The sequence below is a fragment of the Notechis scutatus genome, chromosome 3 (assembly GCF_049901735.1).
Source record: "Notechis scutatus isolate UNSWTSFEM ecotype Mainland chromosome 3, rNotScu1.2, whole genome shotgun sequence".
Lineage (NCBI taxonomy): Eukaryota > Metazoa > Chordata > Lepidosauria > Squamata > Elapidae > Notechis > Notechis scutatus.
Window position 1 is genome coordinate 184502295 of NC_142011.1, and position 26994 is coordinate 184529288.

A 26994-nucleotide genomic window follows, 5' to 3' on the forward strand; every position below is an offset into this window, starting at 1 on the left:
GAGAACAATCAACCAATGGAACAGCTTGCCTTTGGAAGTTGTGGGAGTTTCATCACTGGAGGCTTTCAAGAAGAGATTGGACTGCCATCTGTCAGAAATGGTGTAGGGTCTTACTTTGGCTTGGGGGGCTGGACTAGATGACCTACAAAGTCCCTTCCAACTTCTGTTATTAATAGCTTGTATTGATTTTTCATACTTACATTGACTAGAAATGGACACTATCAAGATTTGAACCCAGGTACAATTGACAGACCTAATAAATACATATTTGATTAAGCTGCATACGCATATGTGGCATCTCCTTGTTATATTTAGTTTGTTAAAGTGCATAAGCAACGTAAACAGTGGATTGCTGCTAAATCTTCTATGGATAGTGGTCATTGAATATTCTAGAAACTGATTTAGAAAGAATTTGCAAATTGAGAAGACTCTTGCACAAAGAACAGTGGTTGTACAGATTCTTTGTGACAGAACAACTGGGTATTTGGACAGTTTTTTTTTTTTAAGGTATCTCTGTCTCTTTAGAATTTTAGTCCTCGGGATGTTAATAGAAATTGCCTTGCTCTGGAATGGTGTCTACTCTCCCCCACCTCCAACTCCCCAGTTTGATCTACAGCCCCTGGTATTCCTTTGGTTTTATTTAGGGTTGCCCTTTGCTGGCATTTGTTATTCCAGCCAGTAAATCTTATGAACTTTGGATATAGGAAACTTGCATATTTTATGCATTTCTTGCACTCCAGGGCATATTGGCTGGAGAGAAAGTATTTCAGCATTGTTAGTCTTAATCCATGTTCTTGTTTTATAAATCACTATGTTGTATAACTATTCCTCATATCGCACCAATATCCTTTTATATTATCCTTTCCAATTTTATGTTGGTCCATTCTCTTTGCTTGTGGGTTCTCCATCCAACTGTGAAGTTGTTAGAAATGAGAGAACCTCTGCAGTATTTTACTATAATTCCACTTTGAGTTACTATTGCACCTTTCATGAATTTGATGTAGATTATAGATTTCTGTTTGTTTGGATGTTAGTTCATTGGCACATTTCTTTCTTTCTTTCTTTCTTTCTTTCTTTCTTTCTTTCTTTCTTTCTTTCTTTCTTTCTTTCTTTCTTTCTTTCTTTCTTTCTTTCTTTCTTTCTTTCTTTCTTTCTTTCTTTCTTGAATATAAACATTAAAAAAACATTGAACGTGGTGGTCTTCTTTGACATACATTTCAGTCAAAACATTTTACATTAGAAAAAAATCAAAAGATACACACACACACACACACACACACAGAGAGAGAGAGAGAGAGAGAGAGAGCTCTAAGCTTTGTATCTTTTTAGTTTTTTTCTTATACCTCAGGTATGAGGTCTCACCTCTTTTCTATTTCATCTTAAATTCTTATTTCAGTTTTGTGAACTCCCTTTCATGTCCCTCCAATAATACAATTTATTCCATACTTTTATAATATTCTGATATATCCTGTTCTTTCCATTCTAGTGTCAACCTATCCATTTCGACACATGCCTTTCTTTATTATTTGCTGTACTATGATTGGCAATGACTCTTCAGGGTTTTCTCATTGTATTGGAAGGTGCTGAAATGTATAAAATATGTGACTTCAGATGTGGCATGGCCCCCAGTAACTCAGTACCCAATAGCTCATATCTTATTGATAATAGTCAGTGTGGAACTCCCTCTCTCTTCCGGAATTATTTCTTACTCTGTTTTCTTTATTACTTTAATGGTGAACCTCATAATAGTAGGGCAAAGATGGTAGACTTTTCTGTCGGCATCATATATTTCTTCTAATTTACTATTAAAATAGTCTTTGAGGAGGTTGAGCTCATACACATTTTTTTCCCAGAAAAAAAGGAATTTTGGGACTGTCCACATTGCAATCACGAGCTTTAGTACAAAATTAAGACATTCGTGTATGCTGATTAGCTTTGGTTTGGAAATTAATTTAAAATATTGTAAGGTTTGAATGTTATGGGAAACAAAAGCATTTTTAATCATTTAGAAACTTCAAGACCTTTGAAAAACATTTCTAGGGAACTGTATGTAACAAACACTCATTTTCTTGATTTCTTGAAAATATTTGATTTTGATTTGATTTTCAGATATTTTGTAAAATACATTTGCTTTGTAAGGTAGGCATAAGAAAGCTAACTTTCTTATGTTTGGATGTTAGGCATAATGTTTTATCAGTTAAGCAAACAGAATCACTATTATTAAAAGTCCCTAAGCATAGATCCCTTTTATCTATATCCTTTCTGCCTTAATGGTTTCTGTGCAGGTTTTTAATACTGAATGGACATTCCTTCTGTTTCCTGAAGCATCTTGTCTTTGTTTGAGGATAGTATTTCTTCCTTTCATTAAGCTTATAAGAGTTTCTTAATAGTGAATGAAAAGAATTATTGGTATTTCAGGAATCTATGAATAGCTATTTCATAATAAAGGGCTTAAAAAGGAGGGGATTTGTTTTCTTTGTAATCTGATTTTTTTTAGTTACAATACTGAGCCCTTAATCTTCCCTGCATTTGGCTAACATTTGATATTCTGCCTTTGCAAACTTTGCATAAACTTTGCTGAGAGGTTGAAATGGTAGAAATGCCATTTTAATCTGCTGTCCCCCCCCCAAAAAAAATCCTGAATACAGAGTTCAGATTCATTGAAAGTTCAGAGTCTTTAAACATAAATGTTCATGGAGCTTTTATAGTGGTGCATATCATTGTCATTATTATTTAAGGCGTATGAAAGTCCATAAAATAATGGAAACAGGATGCTTATCATTTTTACTAAAACAATTGTTTGGGTATACATTTACCTATGCGGTTGAAATTTAGAGAGCTAATTTTGATTCCGATAAGTTTGTATGCTTTATTAACTTTGTAAAATGCAGTTAATTTGCTTGATTAGTTTATGATAAATAGGCAAAATATCCCTTGGCTTGAATTTTCACCCCATAGTGATTCTCTCTTTCCAAAAGTATCTGAAAGTTATTAATGCAGTTGAAAAGAACCAGAGTAACAAAACTGGAGGCTTTTTGTAGAAGAATAAGATCCATGTGATTCTGGAAAAGAAGCATTAATGACGGGAAGTTAAATTTCCCCTGTTGGTAATATGACAGACCTGACTTAAATTAGGATTTTATCAACTTCTTTTCAAGTTATTTTTTTTCCAAGAAAAATAAAATAACCTAAGAAGATCAACAGTATGTTATCTGTATGTTATGATATTATTGTAATATGTAATTGTACAAAACTATAAGAAGGACTAAGTTTCCATCAAATGATTATATACAATAGTTCTTGCATTTCTTTGCCTGCTTGATAATACTAACATCTGCCTTTGTAAAATGAGCAAAATTGTTTCTAATTGTGTAGATAATTCTGTAGGTGACAGCACTTGGTCAGCCCTGTCTGGGTCTACTAGGCAAAGTCTGGCTGAAGATAAAAAGAAGGGGAAATAAATCCTACAAACGAACAATGTTAAACCACCTTTTGCTGTTGCCCAGTCTATCTGTATAGATAATCGTTTTAAGAGTATGGTTAATCACTCAAACCCATGTTATTTCAGCTAGAATTGGATCCTCCCATTTTAGTAAAGATTAAAAGCAGTATTTCTATGTACAGGGTTGAGATTTTCTGGCCATGCCCACGTCCCGTTTGGCAAAGGAGGAAAAAGTCCCAATATGTCACGTGATGCCACCATGATGACATAAGTTTGACACCCCTGGGATAAGGCAATTTAATAAGATAGCTGAGGCACTCAGAATCACTGCTTTTTTCACTTTGGCATTTATCAATTCAGTCAAATCAGGTCAACTGTTGAAATTGCATCACTTAAAAGCACTAATAATATTCTTTTGAATTTGCCTAATGTACAGATTTCTTTTATTTTTTTTTTACAAGCAGTTTTTTCAGAAGAATTAAACAGTACAACTCTGAACTAAAGAAGAATAAAGGAAAATAATAAGTGAAAAGGAAATAGAGAAAAAGAAATAGGAAAGAAATAGATTCTAAAGAAGTGCTTCCAAATACATTTATATTTTTTTATTCTCTCTCTAAGGTTACATCATATTCTCTTCTTTCCATAAGCTTCCTTAGTCTTCAAACCCATAAATCACAAATTCATTTTTCTCTGTTTTCAACTAAAAGTCCATAAGGGCTTACTGTCACTAATAAATACAGTTGTTTATCTTTTTCTAATCAAACAAGTAATTTTGCCATTTGTCTTAGTTCTATTGTTTTTACCAACCAATCCTCAGATGTTTATATAATAACAGTAGCACTTCGACTTATGTACCACTTCACAGTGCTTTATAACCCTCTCCAAGCAGTTTACAGAGTCAGCATATTGCCCCCAACAATCTGGGTCCTCATTTTACCCACCCGGAAGGATGGAAGGCTATCAACTTTGAGCCAGGTGAGATTTGAACTGCTAAATTGCAGGCAGCCAGAAGTCAAGTAGCTTGCAATACTGCATTCTAACCACTGCATATACAGTATTTTCCGGACGCATCAGAATATAAGCCACACCCACTAAATTTTAAAAGAAAAAAATATTTTTACATATATTAGCCGCACCAGACTATAAGCCGCAGATATATATATGTTGTGAAATGAGATATTTACACAGGAAGAGAAGAATGCTCTTCGCATGAGGCAGACGTCTCCAACGTCTCACCATTGATTCATTTACACCAAACTTACGTGCAGCAGCTCTATTTCCTTCCTGGATAAACAGATCGATTGCTTTCAACTTAACAGCTGCATCATATGCTTTTCTTTGTGTACTTTCCATGATGAGGGTGTGAAAAATATTTTGCGTTCATGCGTGTCGTGCTGCTTGTGTCGAGTGCGCCAAAAACTACCGGTAGCATCTTCTTCTTTGCATTGACCTCTTGCATCTGTCACGTTTTTTGCGCCCCCTGATGGCAGTTAGCGAAGAAAAATCTATGGATAAGCCGCATTGTTGTACAAGCCGCAGGGTTCAAAGCATGGGAAAAAAGTAGCGGCTTATAGTCCGGTAACATATAGTGTTACAGCAGTAAATATATAAAACAATAATCTTCCATGGTTCTTATCTAATTTTTTTTTACTTAGAAAAATGTAAGTTGCATGGAAAAGTGAACTGGGTAAACTCAAATGAAAATATTAATCAAAGGAATTTCTCACAGATCCCTGGGACTTTCAAACTGATTATAGAAAAGGTAGGAGCAAGAATTCTAATCTTTAATAATTACTGATATCGTGTTATAATTGCATCCAAAATTTATTTGCATTCTTTGCTTAAGGCAGGATAAAAATCAAGCTATTTATCAAACTAAAACTAAATATATAGACTCTTCCTCCCTGCTTTTTTGAAATTACAAAGAAGATTGATTATGATACCAAAATATAATTTACTCTAGTGATTAGTTAAAGGATTACTTGTCAGTTAGGATGCAACACCCACCTATATTCTGCAAAAACTATGGGCTTTTGAATTTAGATTCAGATTAAGGTTTAAGTTACAGATTAAATAGCTGTCCAGACAAAATACTTGTATCTAAAAAATTAAAAATCCATAGAGGATGTGGTCCTAATTGGAACAACTAGAATTAGGAAAGAATGTACCAGCTTGTGAGTTTTCTAGAATTCTTCCCCAAAATTGTTTTATAAAAAGTTGAAGTGGAAGAAAATCCAGAAATATGTAGTTCAGTATCATCTAAGACAGTGTTGGTAAACTGAATGCATTTGTTAATGAGAAATAAATGAGTCAATTCAGATATTCCATTCAAATTTAAGAACAGGAAAACCATAGATAATCTAGGCATGATAGCTCAAATATTGCACCAAATATTAGTCCAACTTTATATCTAGAGTTGTATTTTAGTGGAAAGTTCTTTGAGGTGTAGAGCAGGGCAGAAAGCTTGGGTCCTCCATCTATTTTGCTCTGTAACTTCCACAATCTCTTGATGTTAGTCATGCTTGCTGAGTTTGTACAAAACAGCTGGGTTGCACCAATTTGTCTGTTCTTAGAACATTGGAGGAGAAATCTGTACTTCCATAGATTGGGGAATATATGCCAGTAAAAGATTGTAGTCAATCCCTTTTCTTTTAACTTAATTCTGACACCTACTTTTCTCCTTTCTTGGGGCACAGCCACTTTGTAGGATTTTTTGAGTGTTTGTTTGTAGAAAGGGTTGAACTCAGCTCAAGTATTACATGCGATTGTATGATCCACAATCAACAGTCAGGTCTAAGCTGTCCTTAATCTTCATTTTATGCATGAGCAAGGAATGTTGTTCAGAAATCCAGGTTTATTGTGTCTGTATGTTTACAAATGTGTTAATTTAGCCTTTGTAAATAAGCGGGCAAAACTGTTCTGAGCTAACAGGGCTTTTTCTTTTCTATGTGTGTCAATCCTATCACATATACTCTTCCCACGTTTTCCTAGCATGATATTTTTAGCAGAGTTTCCTCTTTGTTATATTTCAAGCAAACCATCTGAACCATCTGTAGTATAGGCATGATTTCCTTAATTTCTTATCTACATTTCCATTAACCTCATTTTCCCCAAATGCATGGATCGTGAATGGACAGTCTTACTTTGATTGTAGGCCGGAGTCAACACTTAAGGGAATGGTAATACAGAGTGGACAAGGCCAGACTGTGTATTTTGTGTATTTTCCTGAATTTCTTGAAGGAAGGAAAGACATGGAATGTTTGTTTGTTTCTTGCTAATTATGCAGGCTTCAATCTGAATCGGTCACTGGGACCAGAGGTTTTGTCTTCCAAGCTTTTGAACTCATGCTGGAGCCCATCCTCAAGGAACTTATCTGTGTGCTTTGGGCTGTTCTGTGTGTGGTGCCTATTGTCTGTAGCTTTTTAGATGTAAATTGGGGTGTTGATGGCAGGCTATTAACTCCTTGGTGATAGCTTCCTTGTGCTGTCAAGCCCCTCCCCCCCTTCTTAAAGTACTTGATAAGCTGGGGGTAAATCAACACTCCTTTTCACACCTAAAAAAAACAGGGACCTGTTTCCCAGGCTTCAATCACTTTCCTGGCTGTTTTAGTGCCTGTTCGTCCAACAATATGAGTAGCAATTCCTAATTATCTTAAGATCTAAGATATTTGATTTTGGTGTGATCCTACTTCAACTGCTACCATTTATTTTTGGTAATGATAATGAGACAGATCTTCAGAGATCTGCAGGCCATACTTTATGGCTTTGGCACTTCTATTTTCCTATAATATGTTCTTATATTTAAACAACAATTTTGTTGCTGTTGCTGCTTGATTGTTCATTTAGGCTTTGGATTCACAGTATTACCTTCAGCAGAAACTTCACAACAACTTGCTAAATATTTGCCTTTCAGAAATCATCAGTATCAAGAAGGAATGTTCTTCCGACATTAATGAATTGTTTATTTTAAACAATGTTATTCAAATCTTATACAAAAAACAAACAACAGAAAAAATGGAAAAATGGTAATAAAAATATTTTTTACAAAGTTAATAATATTTTACACAATATCATTAAATAAGTGATCAGAATTCATGTTAAATAAAAATAATTACTATTTCCCCACTATTTGGTGCACTCCAGGTCCCCTCCCTTAAATGTTGCCTCTTGATGGGATCTTGGTAGTTGCCCCAACCCTTTGAAATAACTTTCCACTGTGATGCAAGGGATCCCTGTACTTTTGGCCTTTTGGAAGACCTGGAAGACTTGGTTCTTCCCCCAAGAATTAGGATAGGATAGGGAGCCAGCAGATTGGTTTGGTTCCTGTTGGGAAAGGCTATTTTTGTGTTTAGCAATGTTTTTATGGATTGTTGCAAGTTGCCTACAATCATTATATGGGCTAAGCAGCCATGTATGTTCTTTAAATAAATCAATACTACATTTTGATAGCAAAGCCATCACAGAAACTCAATAAATTCTTCATGGAACAATGGAGATAAAATAAATTGAAAAAAATTAATCTTAAATGTCTATCATAAAAGGTTATAAAAACAATATAAAAGTATAGTCTAGATATTGATGACAATGGTAAAAAATATTATCTCTGTTAATTGTTTGGCAATACAATTTCCGTTTCATGTTTTGGAAAGGAACTGCGGTAAGTATGTTATTTCCTGTAAATAGCTGCTTTGCAACTTCTTGTCGATATTATTATTTGTTTTGGAGAGGCTCCTTGCTGAATAACTTTCTGAAAAGAACTTGAATGAATGAGCCTGGAGCTTCTGCTACAATGGAAGTACTATATTTACTTGGAAAAGAGCTCTAACTGGAATGCTCATAGCAATCATCCATTGGAGAGAAAAAACATTAAAAAGGTGGGTTGAGAAGTGATTCCAGATGTGGCAGATGTGCTCCACTTTTCCCATGCTGTGATCCAACACTAATTGTTAACTAAGTTAGTCTCCCCATCTCTATTCAATATTCTTGGACATCTTTATGTTCTTTAAATGAATTACAGGTGGTCCTCGACTTACAACCACAATTGAGGCCAAAATTTCCATTGCTAAGCAGATGAGTTTTGCGTCATTTTATGACTTTTTTGTCACAATAGTTATCACTGCAGCTGTTAAGTGAATAACGCAATCATTAAGCGAATCTGGCTTCCCCATTGACTCTGCTTGTTGAAAGCTGGCCGAGAAGGTTACAAATAACAATCAGATGACCCCGGGACAGTGCAATTGTCATAAATAGATGCCAGTTGCCAAGTGCCTGAATTTCGATGAGATGCTGCAACGGTCGTGTGAAAAATTTAACAGATTAAATTTAACAGATTAACAGAATTGGAAGGGACCTTGTAGGTCAACTAGTCCAACCCCGCCCCCCAAAGCAGGAGACCCTATACCATTTCTGACAATCTCTTCTTGAAAGCCTCCAATGATGAAGCTCCCACAACTTGCGAAGGCAACTTCTATTCCATTGGTTGATTGTTCTCCCTGTCAGAAAATGTCTCCTTGTTTCTAGGTTGAATCTCTCCTTGTTTAGTTTCCATCCACTATTCCTTGTCTGGCCTGTGGGTGCTTTAGAAAATAGCTTGAGCCCTTCCTCTCTGTGGCAGCCCCTCAAATATTGAAAGATTGCTATCATGTCTCCCCTGGTCGTTCTTTTTACTAGACTAGCCAAGCCCAGTTCCTGTAACCGTTCTTCATATGTTTTAGTCTCTAGTCCCCTAATCATCCTGGTTGCTCTTCTCTGCACTTTTTCTAGAGTCTCAACATCTTTTTTATAGTGTGGTGACTAAAACTGGATGCAGTATTCTAGATGTGGTCTTACTAAGGCTTTATAGAGTGGTATTAGTACCTCACTTGATCTCAAAATGGTCATACGTCACTTCGTTCAGTACTGTTATAACTCCAAATGGTTACTGGACAAATGGTTGTAAATTGTGACAGTCCCGACGGTAGTGTAAATTGACCAAATAATTTCCCACAGTTGTAGTTATAGAAATATACTGTAGATTTGCTGCATTGAATAGTGTTTTCTCCATTTCAAAGATATTTGGTAAGTAAGTGAACTGCTTTATTCACTTTTACATTTTATATTACACATTTTAGTGGTAACTACGTAGTTTGACATCGCTTTCAACTATAGCATTACATATGAGACAAGTTAGTTATCATGTAACCATCAATTACGAAAGTACAAATCTGTAATCTGATGGGCTTGTATTTTTAGATTCTACATGTGTCAGCAGTGGAAATGAACAGTTTTTGTCAGTTGCCTATGATTGCATCATGATTGCTACTTTGAAAAGATGAAAGCGTTCTTTTTTCCTTCAGTAAGGTGTATGCATTTATGTTTAAACATTCAGAATCAATATTCAGGCAAGAAAGACTGGGATTCAAGCAATAATACTTTCGCATGGATGTTATTCAAATTTAACAGGATAAAATGTTCCACTAGCTGCATGTTGTAAAAATATGTCTTCTTTGACATGTTAAAAAATAATGTGTGCAAAGGAATTGTTACCTGGCTTCCAAGTTTTTTACAACACAGGTCCCCTCTCTAATCTAAACACCTCTGCCAAACCATTGATAAGATGTTCTCAAATGGTTCCTCAGAGAGTTGGATGAGCCACAATTAGCTCATCCAATCAATTAGTCACCAAAGTGCAAGACCAAGTAGCAGCAGCACACAAGTAGGATCTGAATCCTTAATTTCACATTCAATGTAGTCTAAGACTGGCAAATAATTGTTCCCAGCCCTATTCGGTCTCACAAAAGATAAGCATGCTCAGCAACTTAGCCAATTAAAAAACAGAAAATTAGGTTTTGCTAACCTTCAGGCAGGTAGTCCTCAACTTACAACATTTGAAGTTACAACGGGCCTCCCCAGGGGGTACTTACAATCCAATTCCAAAATTCTGATAACCACTCCCCTCATGGTCATGTGACCACAATTCAGACACTTGGGAACCATCCTGCATTTACAGCGGTTTTTAGCGTCCCACAGTCACATGACTGCATTTTATAATGGTTTTGCCAAAAAATAGCATTTACTTCCAATTTTTAAAATCAAAACCAGTCCATAGCAAACCATTCGTGTGCGTAATTATCACAACAAAAATGTCATAAAATCGGGTCTGTCATGTAGGTGACCCGATTTATGATCATCACATCTTATGACTGTGATGAACAGGCTCCATTGCAGTTGTAAATCAAGGACTATGATTTCCAGGGTATGGTCACTGGAAATGTCATACCCCTGTCGGAGTCTGAATCTAAGGAGGAAGATGAACAGCTGACTGGGAGTGGGAGTGTGGGTCTGTTGGCTATGGAGGAAACCGGGGAAGGGCAAAGTCCGGCTGGGCAGAGCAGGGAGAGGTAGAACAAGAGAGAAAGAGTTCACAGGAAGACCCAGGCCCACCCCCTCTTTATCCTAGGGTATGCAGGGAGGAACGGAGAAGAAAGAAATGGGGGAGGAAAGGGCCCTGATTCCCTTCATTAGCCACACCTGGGAATGAAAGTTTAAAAGAACTGAATGCTGACTGCGGCAGCTGGTGGGAGCAAACGTGACTTTATCCTTTGTCTTTGCTTATCTGTGTTCCTGGAATCCTCCCAACTGGGTTGATTTACTGCCATTCCTTCATGTCTGGAATTCCTTCTCTTGCCCTGCTGGACTAATTACCTCATCCTGCCCTGATTGGACTTATAGTTACAGTTTTTGTTGACAACGTTTTGGACTTGATTTTCTGCAGCCAGAGGCTGTTCTTGGGAGAGTTTTTCTCCAGCTCAGAGGTAACCAGGACATTGGGGGCAAAGTTGGAACTAATAAAGGGACTCCTACTGATTATCTTACTGTGTTGTCTTTGTGCCATGCCCCGGGTCATCACAGCAAAGCTTGTAGATCTGGTAGCTAAATGGCTAGCTGCAGGAGGCTCAAGGATGTAAAATAATGCTTCATTAATATTGGGTAGGAGGGGAAGAACATATGAAAAGAATCAGTGTTTATTTTAATCAGATTGCAGAAAATTGGTCAAGCACAGTTACAACAAATCATCTTATGAATAAAATCATAAAAAAGCCAGAGAGTTTTTCCAAAAATGCAATTAGAAAAAGAAAAAGAAAAGGATCAGATGGAGCAAAGAGAGCTGAATATATTTTTGGGTGGATAGCATATGTCTCAGATGTTTCCCTTTGAATCCCTGTTCTTTCTGCAAACTACACTTCACATCACAATTATTTTCCAGTGGACAAAATTCCAAAGATGCTAGTAAGATTTTCTTTAATATACATAGTTAACATGACATCATGGAATAACTATTTGAGTACTTTATAAGTCAGGAAGACAGATGGTTCCAGCAGAATGTGAAGATATTCCTAACTTTTACCCCATTGCCCTTGAATATGTAAAAGACACAATCTTTTTCCCTGGGGACCGCAGGAAGGGGAAAAACGTTAGCTTTCAAGATGGCTATTTTCTCTTTAAAACAAACCTTTTATTTGATTTTGGCCATACATCACCCGTTTCTTTCTTAAACCATTTCCTACTTCATAATAAATGTTTTACAAAGAGCTTAAATGAAATTCTGTTTGGGGATGATTTATGGTATTTCGATTGTGTGTGCGTGTGTGCGGAATTCATGTCCTCAGAACAAAAAGTACACCAATGATTTCATAAACCTTTTTATAAACCACTTTGGAACGGTGTATGTTATTTTTAAGAGAAAAGTGCTGCCTGTAGTTAGGAACTATAAGTGCTGCTTAAAATATCTCACTTGGTTTTGGGAAGAATAGAGATTTTTATAGAGGCATCTCCTAAGATGTTTCAAATAGGCCATATGTTGGGAAAGGGCTTTGAGATTGTTGAATCTGATGTCCTAATCAGAATAGGAATCCATATTAAGATTTCTCTGACAATAGCAGCAATGATAGATTCCCCAGTCAAGGGGAACCTACCATTGCTGCTATTGTTAAGTTCAGTTGAACAAAAAAACTTCCTGTCTTCCAGTATTTTGCCCTCTGGGATGATAAAGTACAGGGTCTGACTTTCTTTTGTGTGATAACCCTTCCAATGCCTGAAATATGTTGCTATTATGCCCCCTCAGGCATCTTTTTTCAAGACTAAACATACTGCATTTCCTCTGTCGCCATCCCTGGTGGTGCTACTTTCATTTTTTGTTTAAAAGTTAATCTTCAGAACCAGAAAACAACAAACTTCTATCTATATTTATACCGTTGGTTTTCTTACAAGTTGGATTCTCATGACAGTGATTGTAAATTATCTTCTTTATTGGCTAACAGCAGCTTTTGAAATTCCTTTAATCTCATGGAGAGAAAAAAAAGAATTATGCACTTAGTTTTGAACTCCTATTTGCTTTTGTTTACTATTGCCTGCTTATTGCACATTTCTTGTTCTTGAAATTAGCCAAATGCGATTATATCCCATGGTGCCTTTGCCATAAAGAAAGTGTTTCTGTTTCTTCCCTGCTGCAACCTTTCCTTCCATTCTCTATACTTTCTTCTACATTTAAGAGCAGCTTTTGGAGGAAGGATTTGGGGGTAATAGAAAAAATTAAGCACCCTTCCTTGAATTTTCTGCAAACATAAAAGCACTGCTGGATACAACACATATGCTACTTAAGTTCTTTCCTTTTAGGTCCTAATGAGAAATTGAATTACTGGCATTATTAATAAGCTACCCTGTTTCTCCAACAATACGGCCTCCCCCAATAGGAAGTCTCAGCATGTTTTATAGGCATGAAATGAAATTAAGCCCCTCCCCCCAAATTAAGGCCTATATTAAAACATGCGAAATGGGGGGAATGGTGGGGCGGGCTTGCCGTTAGGAAGTACTTTTGTTGCACACCCGGATATGGTGCTGCCTGCGTTGACCTCGATACGAAGTGCTCCACCAACGCTGAGGTCAACATCCAAGCTGTCACCGCCCGCCCGAAGATGCAAGGGGGGGGGATTAAGTCACCCCCAAAAAGACGACCCAGCCATTTTTTCGGGGCTCAAAAAAAAATAAGACCCGGCCTTATTATATGAGAAACACGGTAGATATAAAGGGAAGGGAGAAGACACAGACAATTTAGGTTATCTGTATCACAGAAGCACAGCAAGATTAATATATATTGTTTATTATAGCCAGCAATATGAGTAGAGAATTTGATTGACATTTATTAGTAACTGACTCTCACTTCTTTATTTTTGTTATAAACATGATAATTGCAGTGCTTCAGTGTTCAAGATTTACATACTGAAATATAGCTACTAGAATAGATTTTTGCCATATATTTCATGAAGATTAAATTTGAATCAAAATGTGCTATTGTTCCACACCACTACACATTTGGCAAAGATAATATATTGAAGTATTTTGCAGTGTAATATTTAAATATATTTCAATTCAGTCACAAGAGTTGAATTAACAGTTGTATCTTAAACTTGCTATGACATAGAGCTTTCTTCTGTGCTCAGTGATGTAGTTCTTATTCTCAGTGGCTAAATAAACTCAATAAATCAGAATGTTGTGTGCTCTTAATATTAAAATGATAACATCTATATACCTTATTTAATAATATATGAAAACAAAATTTGAAAAATAATAAATAAGATTTCACAAAACAGTTTCCAGGAAATTCAGAATCATATTCAAATGTTGAATGCAAAATGTATTTATGCAAAATGATAGGTGCCTTCTTTCATTCTTCCAGTACAAGAAGTGGTTGCCAAGAAAACAACATGGATGTTTTTGAAATCACCAGCTGTCACTCTTGACTGTCTTTCTTTACACATATATCAATCAGTCTTTCCAATTCGTCCTCTTCAGATACCGTGGGACAAAAAAAGTAATCCTTGAATGTCTACCATACAAAGACTACAGCATATATCAAAGGCACTAGATTGAGAAAATACATCCAAGCCTATTTGGAAGGCTTGGGATATCTACCCATGTTTAATGTAACTTTATTGATCAGAGTGTTTTCACTGTTCCGTATATTGAAAGATAGGAACAGTAGTCCACTTCCATAGAAGAAGAAAAAATGATGTCTTGAATGTGAAGGAGGAATTGGTTCTCTATAGCAGTGGCCCCAACCTTTTTTTTTACGCCCGGCACCGCATCACAAAATGATCCGCGCCTACCGCATCAGCACGCATGACAAGGCAAGGCGAGCCGAGCGACCGCCAGCCAGCCATCCCCGCTTCTCCCGCCACCTTCAACTCCTCCTTTGTACCTTTGTCGATGGGCTTCGGGACGGCTGGATGGCCGCTCGCTTTGCCTTTGGTGCTGAAAGAACTCGTGCCTTAGTTTTGTTTGAAGCCGCCCCTTCGATAAAACTAAGGCGCGAGGATTCCTTCAGGACCAAACGCCGCGCTTCCAACCGGAAAAGTTCACCCAGAAGCACTTTCTCATCGAAACAAGATGGCGGTGCTCCAGCAAACCGGCGGCCCGGTAGCAAAATGTTCCGGAGCCCGGTGTTTGGGGACCCCTGCTCTATAGAATACATGAGTAACTCCCCCTTGAGAATAATTCCTCATACTGATAAAAAAAATCTAACCACAGTTGTCAAAACAGTCAACAAATGCAGACTGTCCTGCCTTCATAAAGGAGATAAGTTTCCTTCCCTTTGCACCCAAAAAGTGAGAAAAATGGATTAGAGTTTTGTTGCCATAGTCTGCATTTATATAAATATCTCATTTAAAGTGTACTATTCATTGGGAATTCTTGAGTTGTAACTTTGACCAGGACTACTGTTGCTGTGAGAGATTGTATCTGTTTTTTGCATGACTTGGTTTATAATTAAAGCAAAATAAAATCAGGATAAAAGAACCACATTTTTTAAAAAACAATACCAAGAACATAGAATAGCTGCCAAGAACATTTACAACATTCCATATTTAATTCATCTGTAAGATGGGCTCGCCTGTATTGCTAGGACCCCAAGCTACATGGCAAAGCCATGTTTTTAATGCCTGGTGGAAGACCAGCAAGATTGGGACAAGCCTAATCTCGGCTGTATGATATTCCCAAAATGAGCACCATGGCAAAAAAGACTCACTTCCCATATGATGCTAAATGAAGCCCTCTAGTAGATGGGACATGGTCACACCTCTCCTGTCATATCTTAACAGGATAGGTAGACACCATCATGGGGAGAGATGGTCTCATAAGTAACCTGGCCCCAAACCATGAAGAGCCTAAAAGGTAACCATCAACACTAAGAGTTGCCCCTAGATGTATATAAACATATCATGGAACAGAATATCACATGTGCTGAATGACCAGTACCCATAATTACCTATCCTACTACATTTTGCACTAACTGATGTATCTAAGTACTTTTAAAGGGCAGCCCCATGTAGAGTGCTTTGCAGTAATCCAATCAAGAAGTCACTAAGGCAGGGTGTGGCAACCACGGCCCACAGGCCACATCTGGCCCGTTGGTCATTTTAATACTGCCCGCCTCTGAAAAAAAATATTCCCTCTGAAAAAAATTCCCTCTGAAAAAAAATATTCCCTCTGAAAAAAAAAAATCGGGGCCAGCCAAAGAGATCCTGCGCCGCGCACCAAAAAAAATCGCACACACAACACGGAGCTGGGGCCGCTTCCTGGTGGCGGGCCGAGGTCGCCGCCTGGGGAACGCCCACTGCTTTCCTCGCCAGGGCCGGGCGGTGGCGTGTTGCCCTGCGCCACGTGGCCCCGCCTGGCAGCGTTGCTCTCGGCTGGTCTCCTCCTCCCGGCCATACAGAACAAACAGGCAGAGAAGGAGAAGACCAGCCGGCTGGTTGGGGGAAGCTTCTGCGCCGAAAGAGGCAGCTACTAATCTCTGGCTTTGCTCCGCTTTCTCCAATGGTCCGGCACCACCCTGTTCTGTGCGCTGGCTGCTCGGACTTGCTGGGCCTGACACATAGAACAGGGCGGCGCCGGATGTTGGAGAAGCAGATGAGCCGAGATCATCCCGTCTGTCAAATTTTAAAAGTCAATGTGGCCCCCGAGCCAAAAAGTTTGCCCACCCCTGCACTAAGGCATGAGTGACTATGAGCAGGGTCTCCTGATCCATGAACAGGCCCAACCAGTGCATGACACAAAGCTATGCAAAAGGTCCTCCCAACTACAGCTTCCACCTGCTCCTTGAGTAGAAGCCATAGTCCATGAGGAACCCCAGATTGCATGTAGGATCTGACTGGGGTGGTGCAACCCCATCTAAAACAAGAGTTAGAAGGAGGGTCCCTAGAACCAGAGGTCCTAAAACCCAAAGCTATTCAGTCTTACTAAGGTTGAGTCAAAGCCTGTTGCTCTCCATCTAGGCGTGTTGATGGATTAACTTTTAGTCAATGAACTTTGGATAATCACTGAAGTTTTGGGAAGTATGTGAAGTCTCCTCCACCACCTCCACTAGCCTCATCATCACTATTACCATCATCTCCTGGTCATTCAAGGTTAAATAGTATATTCTATTTTTAAATCATACATTTCAGCCATATTGGAAGAATAACCAAATTTATTTCCTCAGACTGTGATAAACTGGATTGCCTAATCTTTATTATACCAACAGGTCATGGTCACAAGAAAGTTTTCAAAAAGAGATTCCATTGCTCTGACTGTCATTTTATCTTTATGTTTTATTGATTTAATTGTAATTCCTTTGTTGTGGACCACCAAGAGTTGTTGAAAGTCAGGCAGTATACAAATGTAATAAATTATTATTATAGTTGGTTACGCAGTCAGGTGTTCAGGATGAATTTGACGTTTGTATCCATCTATTGGGGCCTTGCCAAGGACCTGGGATAGATGATGTTGTTGTCAGGGTTCCAAGTAACATACCCACAGCAAACAAAACTCCGAGGTAGATAGATTCCTCAAAGAATAGTTTTATTGGATATGTCATATTGGCACAGGCTAATGAAAACTGACTCTGAAGTTCCTGCGGTTTTTACCTAATTAAAAGCAAAAGTTTTTCCCACTCCCCAAACCATCAGTCACATAGTCCAATCAGAGCGCTGTCTGGTTGTCTGGTGACATCACTTCTCCTTCCTCTGACCAGGTGTGAGAATGTCCTTGGTTCCCAAAATAAAATTTATTTTATTTTGGCTACAAAACACCAGCTATCTCTAATCCCGCCTCCCTATCACTCAGCTCCAGTGTGGCAACACTGAAGTTCCAAAATGGCTTCGGTTAGGTCAGCTTCAGGGTTGACAGTTGTTTAATAAAATTAAAGGTACTGTTGAAGGATATACATTTTTCTAAGTAAAGCTGCCTTTTGGAATTAAGTCGTAGTGATTTTGTCAATGCTGTTGCTGTTCAAATGGTCCTCCAGATGTTTTGAAATTGCACTGAAGCTTCCTATCACGATTGCTTTCTTTTGCCACAGCCCTGCAGGTTTTTATATTGTGTGATTTTCTCTATTTCTTTCTCTTCTAGCCTACTGTCTCAGGGTATTAGAGTCCAGTATTCTTATAGTCAAATGCTTTTTCTTGCAGAAATTCCAACATACCATTGTCGCTACTTTATCATACTGTTTGGTTGTTACTATGGTTTGTCACACAGTCAGCCACATGTTCAGGCTGGGTTTGGCATATTTGTCTGCCTATTGAGTCCTTCCTAAAGACCTGCTATAGGCAGATGTGGGTGTTCGATGGTGTTACAGATATTGTCGTAGGATGTAAGCTGTTCTGAGTAAAGCTGCCTTTAGCAATTAACGTAATGGCAAAAGATAGATGTCTTTTATTTGGAATGTTTTATCAGTGAGCCTGAACATTAACAAAAAGGTCTGGCCATAACATAGATATTAACATTCCTGTAGCATTTTGATAAATTTAATTGGTTCATTTTATAGATTTATATCTGTTTTCCTAAGGAAAATAGTGTCCAAAGTGGATTACAATTATTCTGAAAGCAGCATTTTGTACAAGAGTAAAAGAGCAAATAAGCCATAAAAAGTAATACTAAGAACACCATGTCGCTTCTCTAATGATCATAGTAATGTTTTACAAAATTAATAAAAACTCTCCAGTTATATTTGTCTAATTGCCTATTTCAGTGTTACCATATTATGTAAAAATACAATGCATTCATTGTTGACACGAGTTATTGCTCCAAATTAGAAAGCAAGCTTTAGAAACGGGGCTTTTATTTCAGGTATGGTATTTAACTGGGGGGAGGAGAGTTGTTATTTCCATTACCCTAAAAATAGAAATAAATGTTTCGCCCCGTCTGTCAGGGTAAAAAAATATTCAGACTTTAATAGGGAAAGGGTAGGTTGCAGATTATTTTCCTGGTACATCCAGAGGTGGGATTCTCCTAGTTCGGACCAGTTTGGGCGAACCCCTTGTTCCGACGATCAGCTCGCTCCGAACCAGTTCTCTCTGAAGAGCATGTGAGCCCACCCACCAGGGGTGGGATTCAAATTTTTTAACAACCAGTTCTGTGGGTGTGGCTTAGGTCGTGGGTGTGGCTTACGTGGTGGGCGTGGCTTAGGTGGTCATGTTATTGGCTGGGTGTGGTCAACTCAATATCACTCACATTGAGGCATGCATCTCCTTGCCTGGCCTCTCATGACTGCGGGGATGCTGCAACAGTCGTAAGTGTGAAAAATGGTCATAAGTCACTTTTTTCAGTGCCATTGTAACTTTGAATGGTCACTCCACACAAGCAAAGTACCAGCAAAGGATGGGAAAAAAACTCCAGAGACGTTCCAGGTGATCATGTGAGTCTGGGACACTGCAACGGTTGTAACTGTGAGAACTGGTCATAAAGCTTTTTTCAAACTTCGTTGTAAATTTAAATGTCACTAACAAGGCAGTTAGTCAGTGAGAACTACCTGTACTGGATTTTATAAGCTGCCCTGAGACTACTGAAATAGATAGTAACAAATTTAATGAGATGAATGAAGAAGTATTTAGGTTAATTGGCAGTCATCCGAATATGTCCAACAAAAGTATTTTAAGTCAGGATATCTATAAGTAAATGATATAAGAATTTTATTATATATAAGCAAACATTAGTACTACGGGGAGGGGATGGGGGGCGTGGCAGGGCACAGGCAGCACCATCGGGGCAAAAGCCCTCCCCTTTGAAGGTTTGGGGAGGTCGCAAGTGTTGGGGAGGCTTGGAAAACAGGTATTATTATGGCTGTTATCATTATTATTATTACTAGTATTTTATTATTATCTTGTATAAGCAAATTGATCCAGACAATACATTGTTAAATAAGCACTTATCTATTTTAAAGAAGACAAAAAGTATAAATTAAAAAGGACTTTAAGTCAAAATATCATTACCAACTTGGAAGGGGAAGACTTCTATGTTATGAAAGTCAGAAATGTAAATATTTTTAAGTACAGGGAAACCAAATGTAATATTAATATAATGTTGAATGCTGAGATGAAGCACTCAAAGAAAATTGCGGGGCTGACAATGGCAGTATTGCACACCCAGTCACACTGGGTGACTACACTTTTTGTATCCACCATCAGATACACAATTTGTGAATAATATTTCTGTTATTTCCTCCACATTATATAGTAACTGTGACAACAAGCCAAACAAGATGATAGTAGAAGAATTTTGATCTTCAGATCTGGGGTTTTTATTGCCATAGGCAAATGTCAGATTCCTAAACTAATGCTTTTGTGTGTACAAGTACAAATTGTAAATATTGGTTGACACTTACATAAGGAAGGCTCTACAAGTATCCTTCAGTATTTTCAGGCATCGTAGAACAATTTTTGTGATAACCCTATACCATTTCAGACAATTGATTATCCAATCTCTTCTTAAAAACCTCCAGTGTTGGCACACTCACAGTTTCTAGAGGCAAGTCATTCTACTGATTGTTTTAACTGTCAGGAAATTTCTCCTTAGTTGTAGGTTGGTTCTCTCCCTGGTTAGTTTCCACCCATGCTTCTTGTCTTGCTTTCTATTGCTTTGGAGAATAGGTTGATCCACGTTTTCTTTGTGGCAGTCCCTTAGATATTGGAACACTGCTATCATGTCACCTCTAGACCTTTTTTCATTAAATTAGACATACTCAATTCTTGCAATTGTTCTTTGTATGTTTTAACCTCCAGTCCCATAATAATCTTTGTTGCTCTTCTCTGCACTCTTTCTAGAGTCTCAACATCCATTTTATATCATGGCGACCAAAACTCTATGCAATATTCCAAGTGTGGTTTTACCAAGGCATTATAAAGTGATATTAACACTTCACATGATCTTGATTCTATCCTTCTGTTAATACAGCCTAGGACTGTTGACTTTTTTGGCAGCTATAGCACACTGCTGGCTCACATTTAAATGATTGTCCACTAGGGCTCCAAATCCCTCTTGCAGTTACTACTATTGAGCCAGGTACCACCTATTCTATACCTGTGCATTTCATTTTTTTTACCTAAATGTAGAACTTTTTCTCACCATTGAATTTCATTTTGTTTGATAGGGCACAGTGTTCAAGTTTGTCAAGATCCTTCTATATATTAAGCCTATCTTCTGGCATGTTGGGTATTCCTGCAAGCTTAGTGTTGTCTGCAAATTCCCCCTTCTATCCCCTTGTCTAAATCATTGATGAAGATAATTGAAAAGTACTGGGTCTAAGACAGAGCCTTGGGGTACCCGACTGCATGCTTCCCTCAATGTAGATACAGTTCCATTAAGGACTATACATTGAGTGCAGATTGGTCAGCTAGTTACAAATCCAACTCGTAGTGATGCGGTCTAACTCACATGTTTCTACCATATCAAATAGTAGGTTGCAGTCTAGTCTGTCAAATGCCTTACTGAAATCTAAGAATATTATGTCCACAACATTTTGCTGGTCTACTAATTTTGTCACTTTGTCAAAGAATGCAATAAGATTTGTCTGGCATGCTTACTCTCCATTCAGAGGGTGAAACCAGGACATGTCGTGGCTCTTCTCTTTTCAGCTTTAAATTAATTCTGTGAAGTACGTCATGGTTCATGAGTTTCATCACCCAGAGCTGATCAATAGACCTGTTTTGGTTCTTTTGTCTGTTGGTACAGCTGTAATTCTTCTCACAAGGTTGGGCTGAGATTGAGTCTTCAAGCCTTGATTCTCTGTCAAAGAGAAGAAAAGACTGGTTATCTATGATAAAACCAAAATAATTGCTTTTCCGAAAAGAACTGTCATCTCTCCTGGAAAATCAGCAATTTTACTACTGATTAGTGTATTTAAATATCTGTTTCTTTTCAAACACCTGGAAAAAACAACAAAAGACTGTCATTTTACCAAGGTTCACAAATTCCCAAAAGCTATCTTGTAATGCACCAAACTCGGTAACAGTCATTGCCAAAAATATCTAGAGCAAGGACATCTAGTATCTGGTGGGAAGATTTGATATTTTATCATCTAAGTTCTTTTGAAGATACAGAGTCCAAATTCATATATCTAATGTGTTTCTGACATTGGAAATTGATGTAATTGCTGTAAAGCAGCAGCATCCAGACAGGAGTGGGAGCAGGAGGGGCTAATGACAAAAGTAGAATTATAGCATTGTGAAGCAAGTCCTGCCACATGTATATTCAAAAGGGGCAGAGCTTACATCATGCTGCTGCTGATGAAAGCAGCAAGCTCCTGCAGATATCCATGCTGTAGAGATTCACATGAAACCTTGCTGAAATGTGGGCTCAGATTTGGTTTCACTAGCAGGTTACAGGGATGTCATTGTGGAAGGTAGTTAGTGACCTACATATAAAATTCTATAGGTTATCAGCTTAACACTTGATCTGACAACTTTGAGGAAGCTTTGTGACAGCTGAAGCAATAAGCCCATGACAATAATATTCAGTAGGACATCGGTACAACTTTTCCCTGAACCAGATAGTCCTGTTGAAAGACCTTTCTCCCATGCCAAGTATCTACCCAATATCTTTGATCAGCTCTCAAGAGACTTACTTATTGGTCTTGTTCATTTTAATGCTTTACCTTCCAAATTTGCCCCTGCCTGTTAAGGGAAACACCGTCTTTGTAAATAGCTTGACAAACCTACCTATTAATGCCTTTATTAAGCTATGGCATAGTCACTGAGAGGAGAAAGGTCCATGATTTTTTTCCCTTGGCAATGGCAAAAAGTGGTTTGCCATTCTCTTCTACAAGAACTGTGCTCTCTGTGAAACTATCTAAAAGCTTTAAATACAAAATCCATTATGGCCGGCCTTTCTGTTATTATTTGATATAGTTACTGTAGTTGTATTGATTTACTGTCAAAACCAAGAAATGAGCAAAATGACAAAGATTGTGTATGAAAGGAATGTATTGAAAAGGGTCATTGGTTCTCACCTGATACGACCTTTCTTTTTGGGTGGAGATAGCATTCAGTCTACTCATTACCATAGCATTAAACAGCCTATATGGGTATCTTGGTCATCATAAATGTTACGCTACAATAAAGAGGAGTCACGATTAGCAAGCTTTCTTGGAATTTCAGATGACCTGGTAGCTAAAATGAGAGCATTCTCATATAGTCATTAGGAATCAATTCATGTTGAGAAAGTCTTCATCTTTTTTTACTGGATGAAAAAAAAATAGATGCACATACACACTCTGCATAGAGCTGCATTCCTAGTAAATACTGCATTCCCTCTAGCCTTTACTGAACCAATGGATAAATTCAGTTTCCTCAAACTGTTATGACCTCCCAGGTTTGTGGGATTCTATTCATCTTCCTTTAGCTAGCAATTGCTGGAAATGCTAGGAATCCATAGGGGGTACCATTATGGGGAATGATACTGTCTATCAATAGGCAACCTTTTTTGTGCATTGACAGGAATATTTGGGATTTCTGAGGATAGTTTTGAAAAATGGCTGCCATGTGCTTATATTATTTTATGGAATAAATGCCACGGTGGTCGTGAAAAAGTTAAAACTAGAGAAAGCAAATGGTGATTTTCCCCCTACTGATTATTTCTTGTGATTCCCAACTTACCTTTGCCCTTATGAGTAGGTGAACACATTTTCAAACAAAAAATATACATTGTTTTCATTTCTAAGAACATTATATTACTGTGAATAAACATTACCCTGTGGATTGGAACTGTGCAGAATGCCAGTTTTTCTTTAAAAATGGAAGATGGGAGCATAGAGAAATGAAATGCTGAGTATACCCAGAATATGTTGAAGCATCCAAACAGTTTGCTAATTTCCACTGTTGTTTTGCTAACACAGAACAACAGATTCTGAAATACATGTATATCTATTTTTTTCTTTGTCAAGACAGCAAATGGTTTATGAGACCCATGATATCAGTTGAGAGTTGTTAAGGAAAGGACATCAGTTTTAATCCCTTAAACTTGTGTAGATGCTTCTAAGTCTGGACAAGAATTCGGCATCATATAAAACACATGTAAAGATATATCCAATGGCCCAAGACACAATCTCTTTCAGTCAGTCAGTCAGTCAGTCAGTTTCAGGAAAAATGGTTTGAGAAAGGAAACATTGAAGCTTAATTTGATTTTTGAGCACCTTCTCAGTGGTGGACTTTTTCAGGCTGATATTCTAGGTCACTGAAAACTTCATTGTAGAAAGAATGCTTAATAAAACTTATTGAGTCCTGAGGCAGATTCTTCCAAGACTCGATTCTTTATTAAATGTTATTCACCTGATGCTTAAGAATCTGAGACACTCGCTGACAGAAAAGTGTGCATGGCTTACAGTGCCATTATTTGTACATTTACACAGACTTTTAACTAGATCTATTTAGAAATGAAATGCTATAAAAATTATTTACATTCTTAGCAAAGTGTTTTATATGCATTGATATTTTGCTATAAATCTAAAGATACACAAAAACTGTATATTATACACATATCAAGTAAGAAGTAGTAGTGAAAGTGAACAGGAATGGAAAATCATTTCAGGAAATACTTTATCTCAGTATTTCATATCAAAAAAACATCCTGTTAAAATCTCTACAAGGATTCTGAGAATTCTTATATCTCTAAATCTTTTATTGAATTTATTATAGAAGGAAATAGCTATTTTATGTAGATACATGAATACTGTTATGACAGAATAAGCATTTTTTATACTTGCTTTGCCATATTTCTTCTCTAGTTATTATGAAATGAATATTAGAATATTTCTATTTACTGAAATATGTTAGCTGAACAGGGAAAGGAAGCAATTGCCATCCTATAAACTTTATTCTTCTTGAAACATAACACCAGAGAGTATAATTGAATATAGGTCTAACAGGAAATATTTTCAGTAGAAATACATTTTGAAATGTGTTGATGTCTTGTAATAGGGTAGCTATTTCCAGATGTCTGCATTCAGCAGATATTTGAGATGAAGCAACCTGTATTTAGTGCTTAGTGGGCACTAATCTATTGCACATCCATTTAGATTTATTCTTGTTTATTCAATATTCAACTGGGCACCAAAGATCATTGCCTTATGTGAAGAATTTAGGTCAGAGGATTTTTCAGCATTATACTCTAAGAATATCAGTATAAGTGGGATAATAACTGTTGGATGGGAATGCAATCCCTGATTAAGTGTGCTGAACAGAGTTTCTGCAGCTTTTTATGAGTCTAATGCTAAATGCTTCAGAATGAAACTACACAAACTGTTCTGGAAGTAAATCCTGCTAAATTTTGTTGGAATTTTCTTCTAAATTACGTATCATATTGCATAGTAAGCATATTTACCTTGATTTAAGCTTTTTAAAATCATACTTGTTGCACACTTTTACTTCCAAGTTACGTATCATATTGTATAGTAAACATATTTGCCCTGATTTCTTTTAAAAATCATATTTTTGCACACTTTTACACATTAAACTTGAAAGTAAAATGAATAAACTTTAGTTTAGTCATCAATTATTTGCATTCAAGAGCAGCAGCTTTTCATGTCTTTTATCAAAGAGACAGAACAATGATTACCATCTGGTAGTCTTGGAAGTGTTCTGCCCCTTTAAAAGGGTTCAAAGAGAATTCTTATTAGGAGCTTGACTTATTTTGGAAAGCTTGCGTATGACTCCTAATATTACATTAGTTGTAATGAATGGTGGGCTGGATATCTGTGTGTTTGTGCATACACACATTTACCTTTTTATTTTGTTAGTCACATGATTGGAATGGCAGACGAAATATTAGCCAGAGATAATCCACCCCAGTTATCTGTAACTAGGATCAACAAACACCTGTTTTCTTGAACAGCTGGAAAATATCTTAGTTTATCCTGGTCTTGAAGCAAACAGTGCCTTCTTGCCCCCATGTTCGTACAGCTGAAGCTTGATAGACTGTGATTTTTCTTCTGGAGACCTAAACTTGAAACCCTCACCCTAGATTTTTGCTCACACTGCTTTTACTCATTTATCTGTGAATTGTCATATAAAAGGAAAATAAGAGATAATACATGGATCATGTCAGCAGCTAACAATTTGCAGCATTGGGAATATTCTCCTGAAGGTTCTGATGTATAGGTATCCAAAGAGATGGACGAGCTAGGGTCGTTTTAATTTTTAATGTGACTTTTAATGCTCTCTTGAAATACAAACTTTATGCTTCAACAAATTAATTAAGCTCAAAGATGACAGTTAATGAATCCTCCATTTTCCTTGCCTAACTGTTGGGGAAATCCATTTCAACAACTGGCTGTGATTTATAGTCTCATGGCACCGTTCCATGTTAAAAGTTGATATTTTAAAATAATTTGCCACTATCTTTTTGTCCCAATTGCTTCTTCCATTCTTATACAGCATTGATTTACCAGGGCATCTCTAAATGAGAAGTTTTTTGGGTTGTTTTTGTAATGTGGCAGTGCACTAATGATGCATTTGTTTTGTACTCATTTCCAGAGAGCAGAACTGACCTCTGATAAAGACTTATACCTTGATAACAGCTCTATTGAAGAGGCATCCGGAGTCTACCCATTTGATGATGATGATTATATTTCTGGATCAGGCTCTGGTAAGTCAATAGCCTGTAAGAAGAAAGGATTATGAATTATATAACATGTTGCATGGGAGAATTTATTCAATCCTTAGCATCGCCGGGATTCTGACCTTTGTTTTGTTTTTTATAAAAAATAATAGGCAGTAGGAAAGATCAGTCATCTCACTTGCCATCCTCATTAGGATAGCCAGTTTTTGGAGCACATCTTTCTTTTGAGTCTGAAGTTAGCTAGGAAAGTCTCCTTCACCCTAATATCCTACCACTCTGCAGTCTGGATTTGCTGATTGAAATCAAATCAGGATCCCGATTTTATACCAGAAAGCTGCTCCAAACCTTGGTTGCACTCAAAACCAAAGCTAACTACAGCCATTCAAAGTTTAGTGACCATTCAAAGTTACTACGGCACTGAAAAAAAAAAGATTTATGACCGGATGTTCCGTTGCAACATCCTGTGGTCACGTAATCAAAATACAGGCCACTTGGCAACTGGCATGTAGTTACGACAGTTGCACTGTCCCAGAATCGTATAATCACCCTTTGTACAAGGCACATTTAATCACCGTATGATTCACATAACAACTGTGGTGTAAAAGGTTGTAAATGGAGGCAAAACTCATTTTGCCTTGCTTAGCAACAGAA

At 37.4% G+C, this 26994-nt stretch overlaps 1 protein-coding gene across 1 annotated transcript in view; it reads left to right on the forward strand.

Moving 5' to 3' along the window:
• The window catches only part of SDC2 (syndecan 2), a 67219-nt gene that overhangs the window by 30191 nt on the left and 10034 nt on the right, over window positions 1–26994 (forward strand). Inside the window, exon 2 of the mRNA XM_026690624.2 lies at window positions 26259–26370. Coding sequence (XP_026546409.1) covers window positions 26259–26370 — 112 coding nt within the window. The remainder of the gene's footprint in view (window positions 1–26258; window positions 26371–26994) is intronic.